At 54.0% G+C, this 19,512-nt stretch overlaps 1 protein-coding gene across 1 annotated transcript in view; it reads left to right on the top strand.

The window, feature by feature from the left end:
• PTPRU (protein tyrosine phosphatase receptor type U) overlaps window positions 1-19,512 on the top strand; it is a 278,752-nt gene that overhangs the window by 240,752 nt on the left and 18,488 nt on the right. Inside the window, 2 exon segments of the mRNA XM_030539047.1 lie at window positions 7,125-7,265; window positions 12,592-12,717. Coding sequence (XP_030394907.1) covers window positions 7,125-7,265; window positions 12,592-12,717 — 267 coding nt within the window.

Here is a 19,512-nt window from a genome sequence, read left to right on the forward strand (position 1 = left end):
TTATCTGCTTTCACTTACGGCAGAATCACTTCATAAACTAGAGGTGGTCGCCATGAATGGCTTTGTAGCATCAGCCGTCTGTTCTGGGGAAGCTTGCACCTTTGGCTAACACACACAGCGAGCTTTGGTTTGTGTTGTTTCGGTTTTCCTTGCTTCACCAGGCCTCTCTCATTGGATCTCTGCTTCAGGAACAGCCTGGGTCAGAGAACCGAATTTCCTTTACACTTTGCTGAGTGCAAAGCTCTTCGGATCACATTTGGAGGATAGATCCATCAATGGCTATTAGCCAGGATGGGCAGAGATGATGTCCCTAGTCTCTGTTTGCCAGAAGCTGGGAATGGGCGATGGGATGGATCGCTTGATGATTCCCTGTTCTGTTCATTCCCTCTGGGGCACCTGGCATTGGCCACTGTCAGAAGACAGGATACTGGGCTAGATGGACCTTTGGTCTGACCAGTCTGGACCTTATTATTCGTGCTGAAGGATTAAACCCCTTGTCCGTTGTCAATTTTTTTTAAAAAGAAATCTCATGTTCTTTAAGGGCGGTGAAGGTCGGTCAGCTCAGTCTGTCTGTCCTAGTAAGTTTGGACGTACACTGATCCCCGTGACACTTTAAGCACTGAACGCTGTGGCATTTTCCGGTGCTGAAGTGAGTCTGGCAGACTTAGGGCTCAAGTCAGCATTGCTTTCCTTGTCTCTGGTTCTTCTATGGCCTCCCTTGCTGTAGTAGCTGAACAGTTCACCCCTGGGAGGGCAGGGCATGTGCTATCATCCCCGAGACAGATGGGAAACGTAGGCACAGAGCTCTTAAGTGATTTGCCCACGGTCATGCAGGAAGTCAGTGGCAGAGCAAGAACTTGTCCCAGAGTCTCCTGCTAGTACCCTAACCTCTGGGCAACCTTCCTCCTCGGCTTTGCTGCTTGAGGGGGGCAGGTAATGGGAATGGGATGCTGGATTTTGTGAGCCTGATGCCTGGACATTGGGATGTGGACTAAGATCAATTCACTTCACAGGGATAAAGGAGCAACCTGGCGCTACACTACAGGAGCCATGCAAGAGAGAGATGACTAGATAAAAGGGAGCATCTGTTAAGTGGAGGCATTATCATACAACTGCTAGAGGACTCACTAGAACCAGCGGGCTGGGATCCAGGGGAATAACATTTTCTCTTTTAAGAGGTTTGTGTTTGATTTCTACTTCTGAGGAGAGTTGAGCTGCCCGAGTGTGTTCAATGGGAACTAGGAATTTCGATTCTGTTTAATAGATTATTTTATTTATTTACTGGGATTCCAGTAGCACCAAAAGACCTCAGACTTGATCAAGGCCCCATTGCAGCAGGTGCTGGACAGGACACACGTGAGGCCTAGGAAGAGCGTTACAAGCTAAACAGACAAGACAGACAGTGGCTGAGAGAAAGCAAGTATCATTATCCCCACGTGACAGATGAGTTTGGCTGCACTGAGACATTCAGGGTCTTCCTGGGGTCTTGTATGGAGTTTGTGGCAGAATTGAGAGTTGAAGCCAACTCTTCTGAGCCCCAGTCCAATGTCCTAACCAGTCCCATTCATTCTGTGGGGATGAAATGGCTGCTGCCTCTCGCTGACGGATTTCACAAGTGGCCCAATTCGTCTGTGAATACCTCAAGTAGCACTCCAGCTCCGGGAGTAGCTAGAACAAGAGGGGAAAGCCGACACACTCTTTGCAACAAGCTCTGCTCACTTTGGTTTGCACCCGCTGCACGGACGAGTGTCGCTCTGTTAGCACACAAGATGAGTCTGGTGACATACATGCAAGAAAAGGAACTTTGAAGGTTCCCCCTCTTTTCTCAGGCGGAGGAAGGAAACCCATTACGCACAGAAGTCACTTGCCACAGCACAAGCTGAAGTGACACCACGGTGTTGTTACAAACGTGTCTGACAAAAGAGCAGGTGAAGGAAGGCGCAGGCAATACTGAAAGCGAAAGCTGCCGAGGTGTTCCTTCCGGGGGGGTGCAGCAGTGTCGCCGGGAGGGAAGTGGATAATGGATAGCCGCCGTCTTGCAAGGCACTTCGCGTCTGGCGTGTCACTTGGCAGGTGAAGAGCTCCTTCGAGGAGACAGAAGGAGGCGCTTGCATCTCGAGAGAGACGCCTTCGGGGGCGTGGGAGTATGTGTTCAGTGCTCAAGCGGCTGCTCGGGAGCAGTGGGAGCCAGTGTTGCTGTTATTTAGATCACGATGCGGGCGAACAATGAGAAAGCTGTTGGCAGTTGTGGGAGAGGAGAGCCGTGATGGCGCCTGTTCTGACCCTCGGGCAGAGATTCATGGCTTCCAAGGCCGGAAGGGACCATTGTGATCATCCAGGCAAACTGCTGCACAACACAGACCAAAGAACTTTCTCCCAACATCCCTAGAGATGAGCTTTTACAACAGTGGTCCCCAAACTGTGGGGCGCTCCGCCCTGGGGGGCACAGAGGAACATTCGGGGAGTGCAGGGGGTATTGGGCCAGCCCCCACGGGAGGTGGGGAGGGAGCATCACCCAGCCCTGCTCTGCTCCCAGCTCCACTCCGGCCCCATCCTGGGTCCCTGGCTCCGTTCCCAGCCCCGGGTCCCGACCACGGCTCAGCCCCCAGCTGCGGCCCTGGGCACGGCTTGGTTCCTAGCTCCCATATGTGGCTCCTGGGGGGCACAGATAGATTCCATTACTCGGGGGAAGGCAAGACAGAAAGTTGGAGGGCCGTTGTTTTAGAAAAACATCTAACCTTGATTTAAAAATTGTCAAGAATCCATCACAACCCTTGGTGAATTGTTTGCAATGGTTAATTTCCCTCACTGTTAAAAATGTAGGTCTTATTTCCAGGCTGAATTTGTCTAGCTTCAACGTCCCGCTGTTGGATCGTGTTAGACCTTTCCTTGCTAGAGTGAAGAGCCCGTTATTAATATTTCTTCTCCACGTAGGTACTTACAGACTGTAATCCAGTCATTCCTTAGCCTTCTCTTTGGTAAGCGAATAGATCGAGCTCCTTGAGTCTATCACCATAAAGCAGATTTTCTAATCCTTTAATCATTCTCGTGTCTCTTCTCTGAATCCTCTCCACGATTCTTGCAATGGTCACACCAGAGGTTAAATAACCTCTCTGCTCTTCTGTCAGATTTCCCTGTTTATGCATCTCAGGATTGCCCTAGCTTTTTTGGCCACAGCATCACCCTGGGAGCTCATGTTCAGCTGATTGTTCACCGCCACCCCCAAATCTATTGTCTTCCATGGAGCTGTGGTGGTTTTTATCCCAGCTGAGGATCTGGGGCTATATTAGCATTTAACAAGATTCCCTAAATATTAGAGTTGGCCAGAAAAATCCCAATGGGATACATCAGAATGTGATGATTAATTGAACTTGAAAGGTTTCAATTTCAACTGAGTTCCCATGGCAACCAGGTCAAGAAACCTCCAGGCTTCCAGGGTCTGCAGCTCTGGGGCAGCCAGCCAGGCAGACTGTCCTGACATCAGGAGCCCCAGGGCTCCCAAGATCTACAGCTCCATTCCCCTCATGGAGAATTTAAAATGTTTGGGTTTTTTTTCCGTATCACAGTGGTAACCAGCTCTCAAAATATCAAAATCCTCCATGAAACAGAATGACTCTCCACGCAGCTTCTGCAGACGCCTGGGTAACTACTGTCATGAGGTTTATCCTGTCTCAGCCCCGTAACTTGTATTTACACTATTATTAGTGGTGAAATTCAGCCTTTAACCACAAGACATTCCTGAGTTTTTTCTCCACTCTGCTGAGCCATACAGTCTTCAAACGGTCCCAGCGTTCAGCCACTCCCAGCCTAGGTTGGACACAGACTGTTGTGAACTAGAATGAAAAATCTCCATATTGCATAATCCTGGAAGCTAAGCAGTACCCTGGATGAGCTAAATAGCCCTGACAAGGTGCTTAAGCATGTGGCTTAACTTTAAGCACAAGTCATCCCAGTGACTTCAGTGAATTACCGACACACTTGGGTAGGCACGGCAAGGCCTAGAAGTGTAAAGTCTCGTTTTTCATGTTTCTGTGCTGAGTTAAATGGCTCCATGCCAGCAGTCGGTGATAGACTTGACTTGTTACGCGATATGAATCCTTGGGCACTGTGGAAATGTACAACACAGACATTAGCTGAAACTTCTTCCTCTGAAGAGGCAGCGGTGCTAGAGACTCTCACTTCTGCCCCACACAGCTCCTGGATTCTGGGATCCCCCAGCTTTTGCTATGGGTGTAATCAGGCTAGAAACTTGTGGTCAGAGGACAGTAGGTGAGAATTGCACCATGATTGTCTTTCCCTACAAGCTCCATGCCTCTCCTTCTCCCCGTGTCCAGTGTGAAGCGTTTGGGTTGCTTTTCTATTTTTTAGAGCAGGGCTTCTCAACTTTTTTTGCTTGCACTCCCTTTGAAAACATTTTAGGCTGTAACAACCCCCCCCACCCCCCCAAAAAAAGTGACAACTCCCCCATACCATGACACCCTTATTCGGTGCTGCTGCTGACAGCAGCACTGCCTGCGGAATTGGACGTCCGACCAGCAATCGCTGCTCCCAACGCCCTCCTACGATAGTCTTGCAACCCCCTTCTGGGTCGGATTTGAGAAACACTGTTTTAAAAAAGGACTCGTTTTAAGAAAGCTGTTTCAGACCCAAAGGTCCATTTCTGAAATGATCGTCTCCCTCCTTCCGTTTTTGAAAATTCACCCGGGGCTTAAGGCAGCAGACGTTAATCAAGCCCAGATCCCCTGGGGGCAGGGAGATTGCCTGGAAAAAACAAGGCTCGAGGAGAAATCCGAAGGCGCAAAAGATGTTCTGTGAGTGCTGAGAATTGTCACTTATGCGCAGAGTGTTGTTTCAAGGGTCCTTTAGTGGGGGTGGAGAACCAGTGAATAAGAGCTAGACAACACTCCACTCTCTGTCCTCTCTCTCGTCAGGTGCCCCTAAAAGCACTTGATGCTTTTGCAGTGTTAACAAGCAGCGCAGTTTCCTTTGGAGTGGGGTCTTTTTTTCACCCTCAGAAAAATGTTTGCAAGTAGCAAAGCCTCAGAGGTGTCTTGCCTCTAAGCGTCCCTCCAACCCACAGAGAGATTACAGCCTCGGAAGAGCAAAACTGAGAAGCACTTTCGTTCTGCACCCCTCTTACGCGGAGTGTGTAACTTTCTGGGGGAGAAAAATCCACTGGGCTGATATTTCTCGTGCTTGTGCTTGGATTAGAGGTGATTCCCCTTCCCTCCCCTCTCCCCTCCCTCGCCCCCCGCAGCGAGGTGAATAAAACTCTACGTTTGAGAGATCTGAGGGTGAAAAGTGTCTTCCCCCAAGATGCGTTTTTAAACCATTCGGCTTGCTGGAGCCGAGCCCCGAATGAGGACAAGGGCCTTGGGCATCTCAGTCCTCATTCTCGCATCGCTTGCATTCATGCCCCTCTGTTAACTTCTGATTTACAGCAGCATGAAGGAGATCTGAATCAGGCTCCTCACTCCTGGTTCTCCAGTGCGATCATGCCCTTGTGTTGCCCCCGAAAGTGGAGCTGGGCACTGAGAATGCCCAGGCCTGGCAGAGCTCCCGGCTAGCACAGAGCCACCCTGCTCAGCTCCTGTGCCACTCCCAACACTTACACATGGCCCAGCGTAAGATGTGTGTGTGCGTTGGGGCAGGCGGGCACAAGGGAGAGTGGCACCCATTGTGTGCCACACTTCGCTATGCCCAGTTGCCTGCAGTCCCTTGGGAGTGTCACCAGCGGGCCTGAGCAACCCTTGCCGAGGCTCAGATCTGCCCAGAGAGTCAGGTTCCCTGTTGCCCCTAAAGTGCTGAAAAGAAGCTTGACAAAGCAGAGAAAAGAGGTCCTTGGGCCAGATCCCCAGCTGGTGTAAATCAGCACAGCTTCACTGGAGTCCGTAGAGCTCCTGATTGATATCAGCTGAGGATCTGGCCCCTGTTGCTTATTTACCTGTACAAGAAGCCATCCTGATTGGGCAACCTTCTGTCTTCAGAAAGCACCCTCCAATATGTGCAAAGCTTTCAGTCCTGAATCTGCTTTCCCACGCTCGGTGTAAATCAGGAGTGGCTCCATGAATCTGCTCTCCCACGCTTTGGTGTAAATCAGGGTGGCTCCATGAATCTGCTCTCCCACGCTCCGGTGTAAATCGAGGGGTGGCTCCATAAATCTGCTGTCTCACGCTCCGGTGTAAATCAAGGGTGGCTCCATGAATCTGCTCTCCCCACGCTCCTGTGTAAATCAGGGGTGGCTCCATGAATCTGCTCTCCCCATGCTCCGGTGTAGATCAGGAGTGGCTCCACGAAGTCAGTGACGTTAAGCAACGTAGGTGTAGCTGAGATCCGAGTCAGGCCTTCAAGTACAGCTCCGCTCCACTTTACGAGAACACCCTGCTCCCTTACGTTGCTGAATTTTCTTGGTCCCCTGAGCAGTTGTTTCAGACGAGCCCAGGGTCCAGGGGTTCTCATTTTCCTCTTCCTTGCACCAGTTCCCCACTGTGTAGCTCCCTTGGCTTCAATGGAGCTACTCCTGATTTACACCAGTGTAGGCAAAGGGGGGAATCAGGGCTAGGGAGTTCTCAAGGTTGTCACAAGGATCCAATGGGCTTGTTTTTCTTTCCCCTACTGGTACTGCTGGGCAAAGGCACAGTCGGAACATTGGCTCCATTCTCCTTCTGCAGCCTGCCTCATGGGGCCCAGGTTTCGCAGCCCCATCCAAAAACGGATGCTCTTTGCATCACGCTACCTGCTGCACAGACCTAGCTGCTCAGCTTCCCTATGCAACACTCTGCACTGTTCACTGCACAGGGGTTTAAGGCCCGGTCCGATGCCCACTGCAGTCAGTAGGGTCCCATCAGTGAATTGAATCAGAGGATCAGGCCTTTGAGACGGCGTTTTTCATTGGCCAGGACGTTCCTGCGACAGATCTCTGCGCTGGGTTTAGTCTGGGAGGTGCAAGGACCTGCAGTAAAGCAGGGGACTGATCTCCAGCATCTCAGCCTTAGCCACAAAACCATCCTTGCCCTTTAGCTCTTTGGGGGAGGGGCCTGTTACTTCCACCCCCACCCACCATGCTCTGTGTTGCTTTAAGGATTTCACGTGGTCCTCTCCACTCTGTGCTTTCTCCCCTTCAGAGCTACACCAAGAGTGCGGCCTTCGTCGTCACCCTGCACCCTCTGCAGAACACCACCGCCGACTTCTGGAGACTGGTGTACGACTACGGCTGCACCTCCATCGTCATGCTCAACCAGCTCAACCAGTCCAACTCCGCCTGGGTGAGTGGCACCGACGCACCCCTCCCCCAACCCCCCAGCCCTGCCACTGGCCCTTGCGGTGAGTCTGGGTTTCTGCGGGCCTGGGTCATTGCATTCCTGCCACCAAAACACCACTACAGCTTTAGTTGTTGGTGGTTGGTGTAAACCTCCCGCCCTCCCCAGTGGGGTCACTATGAGGATTACACCTAGGACCACTAGCTCCCAAATGCAGGCCATTGGCCTGTCTCCCTGGGCCCGGTTTGTCCTAAACCTGATGCTCTCTGCAACACTCTACCTGCTGCACAGAGCTAGCTGGTCAGCTTCCCTATGTAGCACACAGAATAGGGAAGCTAAAGCCTAAACTTGTGAGCTGGGTACAGCAGTAAGCAGCTCTCCTCCAGTGAATCAGCCTAGGGGATGGGGAGTCTGGCCACTTCCTTAGCCATCATATTACGTTGGTATTACAGCACCCCAGCCAAGATCAGGGCCCTGTTGTTTTAGGCATGGCACACACACACATGGAAAGAGCACACAAGCTGATAGACAAGGTGAAGCGTACGAGAAAGGAACTGTGTTTATCCTCATTTTATTGACGGGGCACTGAGGCACAGAGAGTTTCAGTGATCTGCCCAAGTTTCATGCGTGGAGTCTGTGGCAAAGCTGGGAAGTGAGCTGAGCACTGACATCCATTCCAAAGCAGTATCCACAAGACCACCCTTCTCCTCCAAGGAGATATGGCTTTCTTCTTCATTCCCTACCCTTAGCTGTTGGGTGGTGTTCCTGTGTGCTGTCAGCCAGCTGTTCCATCCCAGAGGAGGCTGCATTCCAAATCCTACGCACTCACCTGTAATTTTACCAAGAGTTTTTGAGGTTGCAAATGTTGCTTTTTAAATTCATACTCTCTAATGACGACCTTCCTGTGGGTTTAACAGTATGAATTTGCCATGGGATTTGCTATCCATTACATATCCACCGTAGAGGAGGGGACCACATAGTACCTTTGGGATAGAAGGCAGCATTTGAACCGTTCCTGGCCTCTCCCGGTGTACCAACCGCTACAGGGATTCCTAGAACATTCCTGCTGAGGCCAGAGCAGATTTAAGAGCCCATTACAGGTCTGTAAAGTTAATTCGATGAGGAAATTTACTGGATTTTTACATAAAATTAGCATTATAGACTCTTAATGGATGTCTGGAGAAGACTTCATTAACCGGATTGTTTTATGAGTCGAAATCAGACACTTAATTTAAATGACCCAAAACTGCAGTGGTAATGTTCACAGGAAATAGGCAGATGAATGGAATAAATGGCCCCAAATGAAGATCTACTTTCCTTTGTCTGACACTTGCCCTGAGCTAAATAGGCAGGTAAAATATTTATAGATCAATAGGTCGATAATCTATCTCTATAGCTAACCATCTCTCTCTCTCTCTATTATATAGCTATATAGTATGTATTATGTAGTATACAATGTTCCTATTTTTTCTCTGAAGAGGGGCACTGCATCCATAGGGTCCTTGCGGGAGGATGTTAATTTGATCTGAAATTAAGCAGAAGTAGAACACCAAGGTTGATCCTGGCAGGAGAATCTCTTAAGCTGGGTTAGTTTCCTAAGGAAGGGGAATAGTGGTGAAATATTATTAATTGTTTGTAGTGCAGTGTCACCTCGGAGCCCCAGTCATGGCCCAGGCATAGGTGCTGTGCAAAGGCAGAACAAAAAGCTGGTCCCTTCCCCAAAGAATTTGCGATCTTGTTGGGGATTCCATCACGCTTAGGACCGTTGAGTACTGGAGGAACAGAGCGCTGCAGACCCGACTGCAGGGAGCGATCCTGCAGTAGAAGGAGAGGGGTGAGGGAGTTCTCACATCTGTGAAATCTGACCATAGTACGTTGTGAAATCAAACCTTCTGGCAAGCCCCTTTCTTTGATCTGCTCTGAATCTCACTGCTAGAGAGGAGGCGGGGGGACAGAGAGGTTAATCTCAGCTCCACTAATGCTAATACTTGGCTCTTATAGAGCACTTTTCATCCCTGGGCCTTGAAATGCATTACAAAGGTGGGTGAGTGTCATATCTCCATTTTACAGATGGGGAAACTGAGACACAGAAAGGGGGGAAGTGACTTTCCCAAGCTCATGCAGCAGGTCAGTGGCAGAGCCTGGGATAGAACCCAGGTTTCCTGATCCAGTGCCTTGCCCCACCTTGCCACCCACAGTTTTCTCTGAGCTGCAGACACTTGGCACATTGCAGGATCGAGCCCTTGGAACAGCCATAGTGGGTCAGACCAATGCTCCATCTATCCCAGTATCTGTCTTCTGACAGTGGCCAGTGCCAGATGCTTCAGAGGGAATGAAACGAACAGGGCAATTGTCAAGTTGATCCATCCCTTGTCGTCTACTCCCAGTTTCTGGCAGTCACACACTTAGGGCAACCAGAGCATGGGGTTGGTCCCTGACCCCTCTCAGCTAATAGCTGTTGATGGACCTATCTTCCATGAGCTTCTCAAATTCTTTTCTGAAACCAGTTATGCTTTTAGCCTCCACAACATCCCCGGAAATGAGTTTCCGCAGGTTGACTGTGTGTTGTATGAAGAAGTATTTCCTTCTGTTTTTTGAAACCTGCTGCCTGTTAATTTCATTGGGTGACCCCTGGTTCTTGTGCTATGAGAAGGAGTAAGTAACAGTTCCCTATTCACTTTCTCCACACCAAGTCATGGTTTTATAGACCTCGATTGTCTCTTCCCAGCCTTTTTAGTCCGCTCCTCAATGGAAGCTGTTCCATACCCTTGAACATTTTTGTTGCTCTTCTCTGTTACTTCTTCCAGTTCTGATATATCTCTGGCATGCAGTATTCCGCATGTGGGCAGACCATGGAATTACACACTGGCATTTATGATCGTTTCTGTCTGATCTAGCTAAGATGTTAGAGCAGTAGCAAAATTGTACTTAGAATCATAGAAATGCCAGGCTGGAAAGGACCTCGAGCAGTTTCAAGTCCAGCCCCCTGTGCTGAGGCAGGATCAAGTTAACCTCCTAGACCATCCCGGACAGGTGGTTTGTCCAACCTGTTCTAACAATCTCAATGACTAGGACTGGGGATTGGTCCTGCTTTGAGCCGGGGGTGGGACTAGATGACCTCCTGAGGTCCCTTCAACCCTGAGATTCTATGATTCTGTGACTAAAACCTCCCTAGAAGCCTGTTCCAGAGCTTAACTCCCTTCTAGTTAGACAGTTTTCCTATTATCTAACCTAAATCTCCCTGGCTGCACCTTGAGCCCATTACTTCTTGTCCTGTGGACATGGAGGAACAACTGATCCCCGCCCCACTCAGTCTTCTCCAGTCGGGAGATTGTAAACACTAGTGGCTGCAAAAATGTCTGCCTGTGGCGGAGGACAGGGACTTGTTTGTGCACAACGGTGTATGTTGCACATCGCAGTTGTATTTAACATGTGCGCACATGCATATGGGGAAATGTGAGCGCACGTTTCCAAATCTAGCCCTCTAAAGATACTGACGTATTATGGAGTAATCCCTCCGCCGCCGTCCCATCAAGGACTGGCTTCTGCAGTCGGAGTCCGTAATGCCACCTCATTCCAAAGCCAGAGGAATCCAGGCATGACATTAGGGAGGGAGTGGGACAGGAGCGGGGACAAGCATTTCTGCTTCCCCATCTCCTCCCTTTGCTTCGTTCCAAGCACCTCACGGCTCCCTTGGGCACAAGTCCCTAGCTCAGCTCTGCAGGCGCCCATACATCTCCCCCTCCCCACTTGCTCCCCGTTTCAGCCCCACCCGGCATTGCCATGGCTCTCCCACAGTCTCCTCTCCTTTGAGCAAGGCCAGCCCAGCCTCCAGGGTGTGCAGGCTGTACCTTCCCCTGGTGCATTCTACCTGCCGTATTCCTTCCTTGCGCCCCTCTGCCGTCTCTCGGGCTGGTTCTTCACCGGCGTGCTTCCGTGTGCTGGCTTTCATGTGTTGACCAGTTTAAGACCAACAGCTAATAAATCAGCCTTTACAGCAGGCAGCTTTGAGAGGTGACTTAGAGGGTAAATCCTTCGCTTGAACTATGTCTTGCTGAAGGAAGTTTTAATATCCAAATTATAGCTCTGTGTCTAGAAGGCTTAGAGATCACGGAGATTGATAGCCCCTATTAATAGCCAATTATTTCTCAAACACATTTGCCGTGCAGTTAGGCCCAGGCCGTCGGCCGGCCTGAAATGCTAAATGTTCTGTTAAAGTGCAGTGACAAACATCGTAGATTTTCTATTGATGTCGGCTCCCCGGCTGGCGTGGTGTGAAAACAATCGCATCCACGACCCTCGAATTGAGCAATACATCAAGTGCGCTCCTGGGCGCGAGAGAGAACAATGCCAGGTGGCCTTGCTAGCAGCCACTCCCCCCCCCGGAAACATCTGCCCTGCCTGGCCATTGTGGTGGTTGCTGAGCCGGGATCTGCTTTTCCCTGCCGTGGGAGGAGGTGCAGAACTGAAGAGGGTGACCATGGATCTGGGAAGGCTTGATCTGATGTCTCCATTGCAGTCCGAGGGGTGGCTGCAGTGCGTGTAGAGATACCGAAGCTAGCTTAGAGCTCATGAGCTCGAGGAACAAGAGGCAAGGTGGGCAGCCCAGGCTAGCCACCCAAGCGCATACCCAGGCATTCGGGCAGCCTGTGATGATTCAGCTTCGCTGCTCCTGTACCCACACTAGCTAGGTCAAAGCCAGCTCAGGCATGTCTACACGAGCTGCAGATACCTGGAGTCAGCCCCAGTGTAGTCCCTGGCAAAGCTCCCTTTGATTTTCAGGGAGATAAAATCCAGACTGACACATGGCCATCACTCAGGGCCTGGCCTTCCTGTCCTCCTGTCTATACTTCCACTAAAGCCAGTGGACTGCAGGATCAGCCCCACCCCACTGGAGTGGGACCAGAGGCGGGGCTAACCTTGCTCCAGCAGCCAGCGCGGCGTGACCCCACCCAGCAGACTTCTCACAGGCTTCTGCTCAGCTGACGACTGGAGGGACCACAGGAGTGTAAACGAGGGCAGATTCTGACCTTTCACCTATCGATGTAGAAAAGTCAGCTCCATCCAGCAATGTGCTGCAGACAGCATGGGCAGTGTTTGCGCGCCATGGGCCTGTGTTAAGCACCCTAGTGCCGTGTCCACACCTGGTGCCCAGTGTCGTGGTCTTCCTGCCTGGGGACCTTGCACTGTGCCTCTGGGTCACATGCCAGAGCCCCATGTCCCTATGCAGCGCCCTGTGTCCCACGCTCCTGCATGGTATCCCTGTGTGATGCCCTCTGACGCGCACGCCTGCGTGTTCACACACAGTTGTTTCTCTCTCCTCTCTCTGCAGCCCTGTTTACAGTACTGGCCAGAGCCAGGGCTCCAGCAGTACGGGCCAATAGAAGTGGAGTATGTTTCCCGATCAGCTGATGAGGATTTCGTTGCTCGCCTCTTCCGGGTGCAGAACATCACACGGGTGAGAAGGGGGGCACATCTGGTTGTCATGCCAGATTGCTGTAGTGTGGGGGTGGAAGGGGAGTGTTAGCTGATCTAAAGATATTCACCTTTCCAAGAGGATCGCTCAGCCTGGAGCTCCAGGCTGTTCCCTGCAGCAGGGGAGGGAGCTCCCGAGGGACTGGAGAGACGGCACCAGCTGGATGCTGAAGCCAACCCCTGAGTGAGGGAATTCACTGTGTTTTCAAGAGCATAAAAAAGAGGAGAAGGCGGCAAATCCAGAAGCCATGTGCACATCCAGCCCCAGAAATGCTGCCCTTAGGAATACGCCCCCCGCCCCCCAGAGAGCAGCCTTATGTAGCTGCGTAATTTCACTTGGATACTGCGTTAAATGACCCCTTAGCTGGTGACGTGGCATCCTGCCACTAGACTTCTCCCAAGTTATCCCAATTGTTACATAAGCCCCCCCTGAGTCCCCAGCCCTCTCCTGCTTCCCTTGTGAAGACCAGCCAAAGCCTTCTGGAGTGTCTGTCTCCTTGCAGCTGTTCTGTTCAAACAGAGGGGAGCTGCAGACTGGAATCAAACTTAGAAACGGGTCCCACTCCTGGCCAAATGCCCATTTGTTTCAGTGGGAGCCGCATCAGATGCTTAACCAGGAAGGGAGGGATTCTCACCCACTGGACTAGGAGCTTCTCTCTGAACATGGCCAGCGCTGGGTGATTCACAATGACCACAACAGGCTGTCTGGGCAGCACCAGAATCCCAGACCTGAAGGGTTTGATTCTCATTCCCACTAAGGGTTGGCCGACGCGAATGTATAGTTCTTCTTCGAGTGATTGCTCACATCCATTCCAGTTAGGTGTGCGCGCCGCGCGTGCACGTTCGTCGGAAACTTTTTTACCCTAGCAACTCCAGTGGGCCGGCAGGTCGCCCCCTAGAGTGGCGCCGCCATGGCGCTCTATATATACCCCCTTGCCGGCCCGCCGCTCCTCAGTTCCTTCTTACCGCCGTGTCGGTCGTTGGAACTGTGGAGCGCGGCTTAGCTGTCCTCCACGTCCCTAGCTCTCCTAGTTTTTCAATCGCTTATCTCTAGTCTATATAGTGTTAATTAGTGTTGTTAAGTAAATAGTTTAGTCAATAGTTGTTAAATAGTTCTTGGCCGGGGGCTTAGCCCCTTCCCGGCACCCGGCGCCAGGCTCATGCCTGTTTCGCCGGGCTTCAAGCAGGTGCGGCCTGCAAGAAGCCCATGCCCACCAGCGATCCCAACGAAGCGTGCCTGAAGGTGCCTCGGGGAATCGACAGGTCTGACAAGTGCCGCATCTGTAAGGCTTTCAAGCCGAGGACAAAAAAGGAGAGGATCAGAGACCTCCGAACTCTCCTAATGGAGGCGGCAACTTGACCCGTCGGACTTCGCGGACCGTGGTCCTCGGCACCCGGCACCGTATCGCTCCGGCACCGAGAAGACTCCTCGGCACCGACCTTCTCCGGCACCGGAATCACAGCCTAGGCCGTCGAAGTCTGCTACTCCCGGCCAGGCAGACCCGGCTTGAGCGCCCGGCCTCGCATCGGCCGCGGCACCGCCGGCACCGTCAGCACCGTTGACTCCGGGCCAGGCGGGTCCGTTGAGTCCGGTGCCGCCGAGCTCCCCCATGAGATCTGGGTGTTGAGATAGTGGTCCCGTCAACACCGGAGACCTTCGCCTCTGCTCGGACCTTATGCCCTGACGGAGCCACTCGCTGCCACCCCGGTACCTCCGGTGCGGTCGTGTCCAGGGGCAAGCCCATGATGTCGGCGCGCCCAGAGACAGTCCTTCGCCATCTAGGTCCCGACGTCTTGGGCGTCTCCAGATCCCGACGCCGCTCGCAGTCCCGGCACCGCTCCCCTCAGCGCACCGGTCGCACTCGCTGGCAACGGTCCGACCTCCGACGGTCGCGGTCAAGCTCCATCGGCGTCACCGGCACCGCGACTCCAGGAGCAGGTCCCATCGCTACTCGCCGCACCGGTCGACCTCCCGGCACCGAGCTGGTGGCAGGGTCCCGGTCTCGGTCGACCTCCCGGCGCCGAGCCGGTGGTAGGTCCCGGTCGACCTCCCGGCAACGAGATGGTGGCAGGTCCCGGTCTCGGTCGACCTCCCGGCGCCGAGCCGGTGGTAGGTCCCGCTACCGAAGCTACACCCGGTACCGATCAGGATCCCGGCACCGGACAGGATCCAGGTCCCGGTCCCCGATCACCGTGCACAGATACGACTCCCGGCACCGGTCCCCGTGGCAACAGAGACGATCCTCCGTGCCGACCGCGCCGGCCCGTACCATCCGGGGGTCGGCCCCCGCCGGTGGCCCTCGAGACAGCCGTCCGTATCTTTCGCAGGCGGACAGTGCGTATGCGCTCGGCACCGACCGGCAGGCGGCGCTCTTCACGGGGATCCGCCGCTGGAAGACCAAGGCCCACCACAGTGGGGATTCTGGACACCCTGGGCATACCCAGGTGCGAGTGGCCCAGGGCCCCCAGGCAGCTCCCTCCAACAGACGGCGGAATGCGGAGCGTAGGGCCCCTGAAGCCTCCCTTGTCTCGCCTCCCCTCCCCTCCCGGAGGCGGAGGAAGGGTCCAGACAGCAGGGACTCCGCTTGGGCTCCGGAGGTAGAGGCGGATGGGCTGAGGAAGACCCTTCAGTTGGACACTATCGTGCCTGGGGTCTCCTCATCCTCCTCCCCGGATGAGGCGGTGGCGGGTACCTCCTCCAACAGTCCCCCCCCCCGCTGGATCTCAGGGCGCACCAGGACCTCCTCAGGCGGGTGGCCCAAAACCTGAGTCTGCAGGCAGAGGAGGTCTCGGAGATAGAGGACCCGATTGTTACCATCCTCTCTTCGGATGCTCCCACCAGGGTCGCCCTGCCTTTGTACGGACCATTCAGGCCAATGCCAATACTATCTGGCAGTCCCCGGCCTCCATCCCTCCGACAGCGAAAGGAGTCGAGAGAAAGTACATGGCCCCTTCCAAGGGGTATGAATACTTGCACGTTCACCCGACTCCCGGTTCACTGGTGGTGCAGTCGGTGAACGATAGGGAGCGTCACGGCCAGGAGGCTCCGGCCCCCAAATCCAGAGAGGCCAGGCGCATGGACCTCCTTGGCCGTAAGGTATATTCGGCTGGGGCCCTGCAGCTCAGGGTCTCTAATCAGCAGGCCCTGCTGAGCAGGTACGCTTTTAACTCCTGGGTGGCAGTGGACAAATTTAAAGAGCTGCTGCCACAGGATGCTCGCCAGGAGTTTACGGCCATCCTGGACGAGGGCAAAAGGTCGCGCGCACGGCCTTACAAGGCATCCTTGGACGCTGCGGACTCGGCTGCCCGTACCCTCGCGTCGGGAGTTACGAGTGCGTCGCATCTCCTGGCTGCAGGTTTCCGGCCTTCCGCCAGAGCTCCAGCACACGATACAGGACCTTCCTTTCGAAGGCCAGGGCCTGTTTTCGGAAAAGACAGACCCCAGACTCAAGAGTCTGAAGGACAACCGGGTCATTGCGCTGTCCTCGGGATGCACACCCCCGTGACGCAGCGTAGACCCTTTAGGCCACAGCAGCAGCCGTACCGTAGGCCGTTTTCCCAGTTCCGCCAGCGGCAGGACCCTTACAGGCGCCGCGGCAGGAACGGCAGGCGCAGCAGTCTGGGAACCAAGGGGGGCAGAAACCAAGGCTCCTCAAAACCCCCGCCTGGTCCTAAGCCTTCATTTTTGAAGGTGCGCCCGAGGGCGCTGTAGCAGTTTCCCCTATGGATCCTTTCCCCCCGTTTCAAACCGCCTTTCGTTTTTCCTCCCGGCGTGGTCCCAAATAACATCGGACCGCTGGGTCTTAAACCTGGTGCAGACGGGATACCGCCTGCAGTTTGTTTCGTTTCCTCCTTCCCGCCCTCCTTCCTCGTCCCTCTTCAGGGACCCTCTCACGAGCAATTCCTTCGACAGGAGGTGCAGACGCTCCTCAGCAAAGGAGCCATAGAGGCGGTTCCGGAAAACGAGAAAGGCAAGGGGTTTTATTTCCCGCTACTTCTGATCCCCAAGGCCAAGGGGGGCCTCAGGCCTATCCTCGACCTGCGAGAACTCAACAAATACCTCGTGAAGTTGAAGTTCCGCATGGTATCCCTGGGGACCATTATTCCATCCCTGGATCCGGGAGACTGGTACGCCGCCCTCGACATGCAGGACGCGTATTTTCATATTGCCATTTGGCCGCGCCACAGACGCTTTCTCCGCTTCGTTGTGGGGGCTCTTCATTATCAGTTTGCAGTCCTCCCTTTCGGCCTGTCCACGGCCCCAAGGGTGTTTACAAAATGCATGGCAGTTGTCGTGGCGCATCTTCGACGCAACCGTGTCCACGTGTTCCCTTATCTGGACGACTGGTTGATTCGGGGCACGTCGGAGCAGCAGGTCAGCAGCCATGTCCGCCTGATCACCGCCGTATTTGCAAGTCTGGGCCTCCTGATAAACACAGACAAATCCACTCTGAGGCCCACGCAAAAGGTGGAATTTATCGGGGCGGTCTTGGACGCCACGATGGGCAGGGCCTCGCTGCCTCTGCAACGGTTCCAGACCATGGCGGCGATCGTTCAGCGTTTGCGGTCAGCCCCGTTGACGTCAGTAAGGACATGTCTAACCCTGTTAGGCCACATGGCAGCGTGCACTTTTGTGACCGGCTACGCTCGGCTCCACATGAGGCCTCTCCAGCTGTGGCTTATCAGCCGTTACAGGCCGCAAAGGCAACCTTTAGACATGTTAGTCACAATCCCCCAGAAGGTCTTGGACTCTCTCGGCTGGTGGTTGGACCAGTCCGTGTTATGTGCGGGTCTTCCCTTTCACCCCTCTCAGCCATCGGTATCCCTGACAACGGATGCCTCAGATCTGGGCTGGGGGGCCCACCTGGGGACCCTGCGGACACAGGGCCTGTGGTCCCAGGAGGAGGTGGGGCTCCACATCAACATACGGGAGTTGAGAGCGGTCCGCCTTGCTTGTCAAGCGTTTTGTCATCAGCTTCAGGGTCGTTGTGTCGCCGTGTTTACGGACAACACGACGACGATGTACTATATCAACAAGCAGGGCGGCACCAGGTCCTCCTCCCTGTGCCACGAGGCGATACGTCTCTGGGACTTTTGCGTAGCCCACTCCGTTCACCTCAGGGCTTCCTTCCTCCCTGGAGTACGGAACACTCTGGCAGATCGACTGAGCAGATCCTTCCTGTCGCACGAGTGGTCCCTTCGCCCGGATGTCGCTCTCTCCATTTTCCGGAGGTGGGGTTATCCCCGGGTGGACCTCTTTGCGTCCAGGGGGAACAGGAAGTGCCCAGCATTCTGCTCCTTTCAGGGCAGGGAACCGGGGTCGATAGGGGACGCCTTCCTCATCCGGTGGTCGACCCACCTGTACTATGCATTTCCCCCGTTCCCTCTGGTCCACAAGGTCCTCCTGAAGGTGCGCAGGGACAAGGCGCTCGTGATCATGGTAGCCCCGGCGTGGCCCAGGCAGCACTGGTACACCATGCTGCTGGACTTGGCCATAGCCGACCCAGTTCCCCTGCCCCTTCATCCGGACCTGATTACCCAGGACCACGGGACCCTGTGTCACCCAGACCTGCAGTCGCTGCACCTAGCGGCGTGGCTCCTGCGTGGCTGACTGGCCCAGAGCTGCGATGCTCCACGCCTGTGAGAGAGGTGCTCTTGAGCAGCAGGAAACCGTCCACAAGAGCCACGTATTCAGCGAAATGGAAGCGCTTCTCCTGTTGGTGCGTAGAGAGAAATCTCCGCCCTATGGAAGTTTCGGTTTCCGAAATATTAGACTACGTTTTGTCCCTCAAAGGGCAAGGTCTGGCCTTATCGTCGTTGCGAGTCCACCTAGCTGCTATCTCCACCTTTCACCCGGGTGCGGACGGTCGCTCCGTTTTTTCTCACCCGACGGTGTCGAGATTCCTTAAAGGGCTGGAACGTTTATTCCCTAACGTCCGTCCCCCTGCTCCCACCTGGGATCTTAACCTGGTGTTGTCCCGACTCATGGGGCCCCCCTTTGAGCCGTTAGCTACTTGCTCCCTGCTCTACCTCTCTTGGAAAACTGCCTTTCTAGTGGCTGTCACCTCAGCTAGACGGGTGTCGGAGCTCCGAGCTCTTGTGGTAGACCCCCCATATACGGTCTTCCACAAGGACAAGGTGCAGCTGAGACCACACCCTGCTTTCTGCCCAAGGTGGTCTCAGCCTTCCATGTCAACCAAGAGATTTTCCTTCCGGTTTTTTTCCCAAAACCTCACTCCTCAGGCAGGGAGCAGCAGCTCCACTCGCTGGATGTCCGTAGGGCTCTCGCGTTCTACATAGACAGGACTAAGCCCTTCCGAAAATCCCCCCAACTTTTCGTGGCGGTAGCAGATCGTATGAAAGGTCTTCCTATCTCCTCCCAGAGGATATCCTCTTGGGTTACGTCCTGTATCAGGACTTGTTATGACTTGGCCCATGTCCCTGCGGGCCGTGTGACTGCGCATTCTACCAGGGCGCAGGCGTCATCGCTGGCTTTCCTAGCCCGTGTGCCCATCCAGGAAATCTGTCGGGCAGCAACCTGGTCATCGGTCCACACTTTTGCTTCCCACTACGCCCTGGTCCAGCAGTCGAGGGAGGATGCGGCCTTCGGAACTGCGGTGCTCCGGGCCGCGACTTCTCACTCCGACCCCACCGCCTAGGTATGGCTTGGGAGTCACCTAACTGGAATGGATGTGAGCAATCACTCGAAGAAGAAAAGACGGTTACTCACCTTTGTAACTGTTGTTCTTCGAGATGTGTTTGCTCACATCCATTCCAC

The sequence above is a fragment of the Gopherus evgoodei genome, chromosome 20 (assembly GCF_007399415.2).
Source record: "Gopherus evgoodei ecotype Sinaloan lineage chromosome 20, rGopEvg1_v1.p, whole genome shotgun sequence".
NCBI classification, from domain to species: Eukaryota; Metazoa; Chordata; order Testudines; family Testudinidae; genus Gopherus; species Gopherus evgoodei.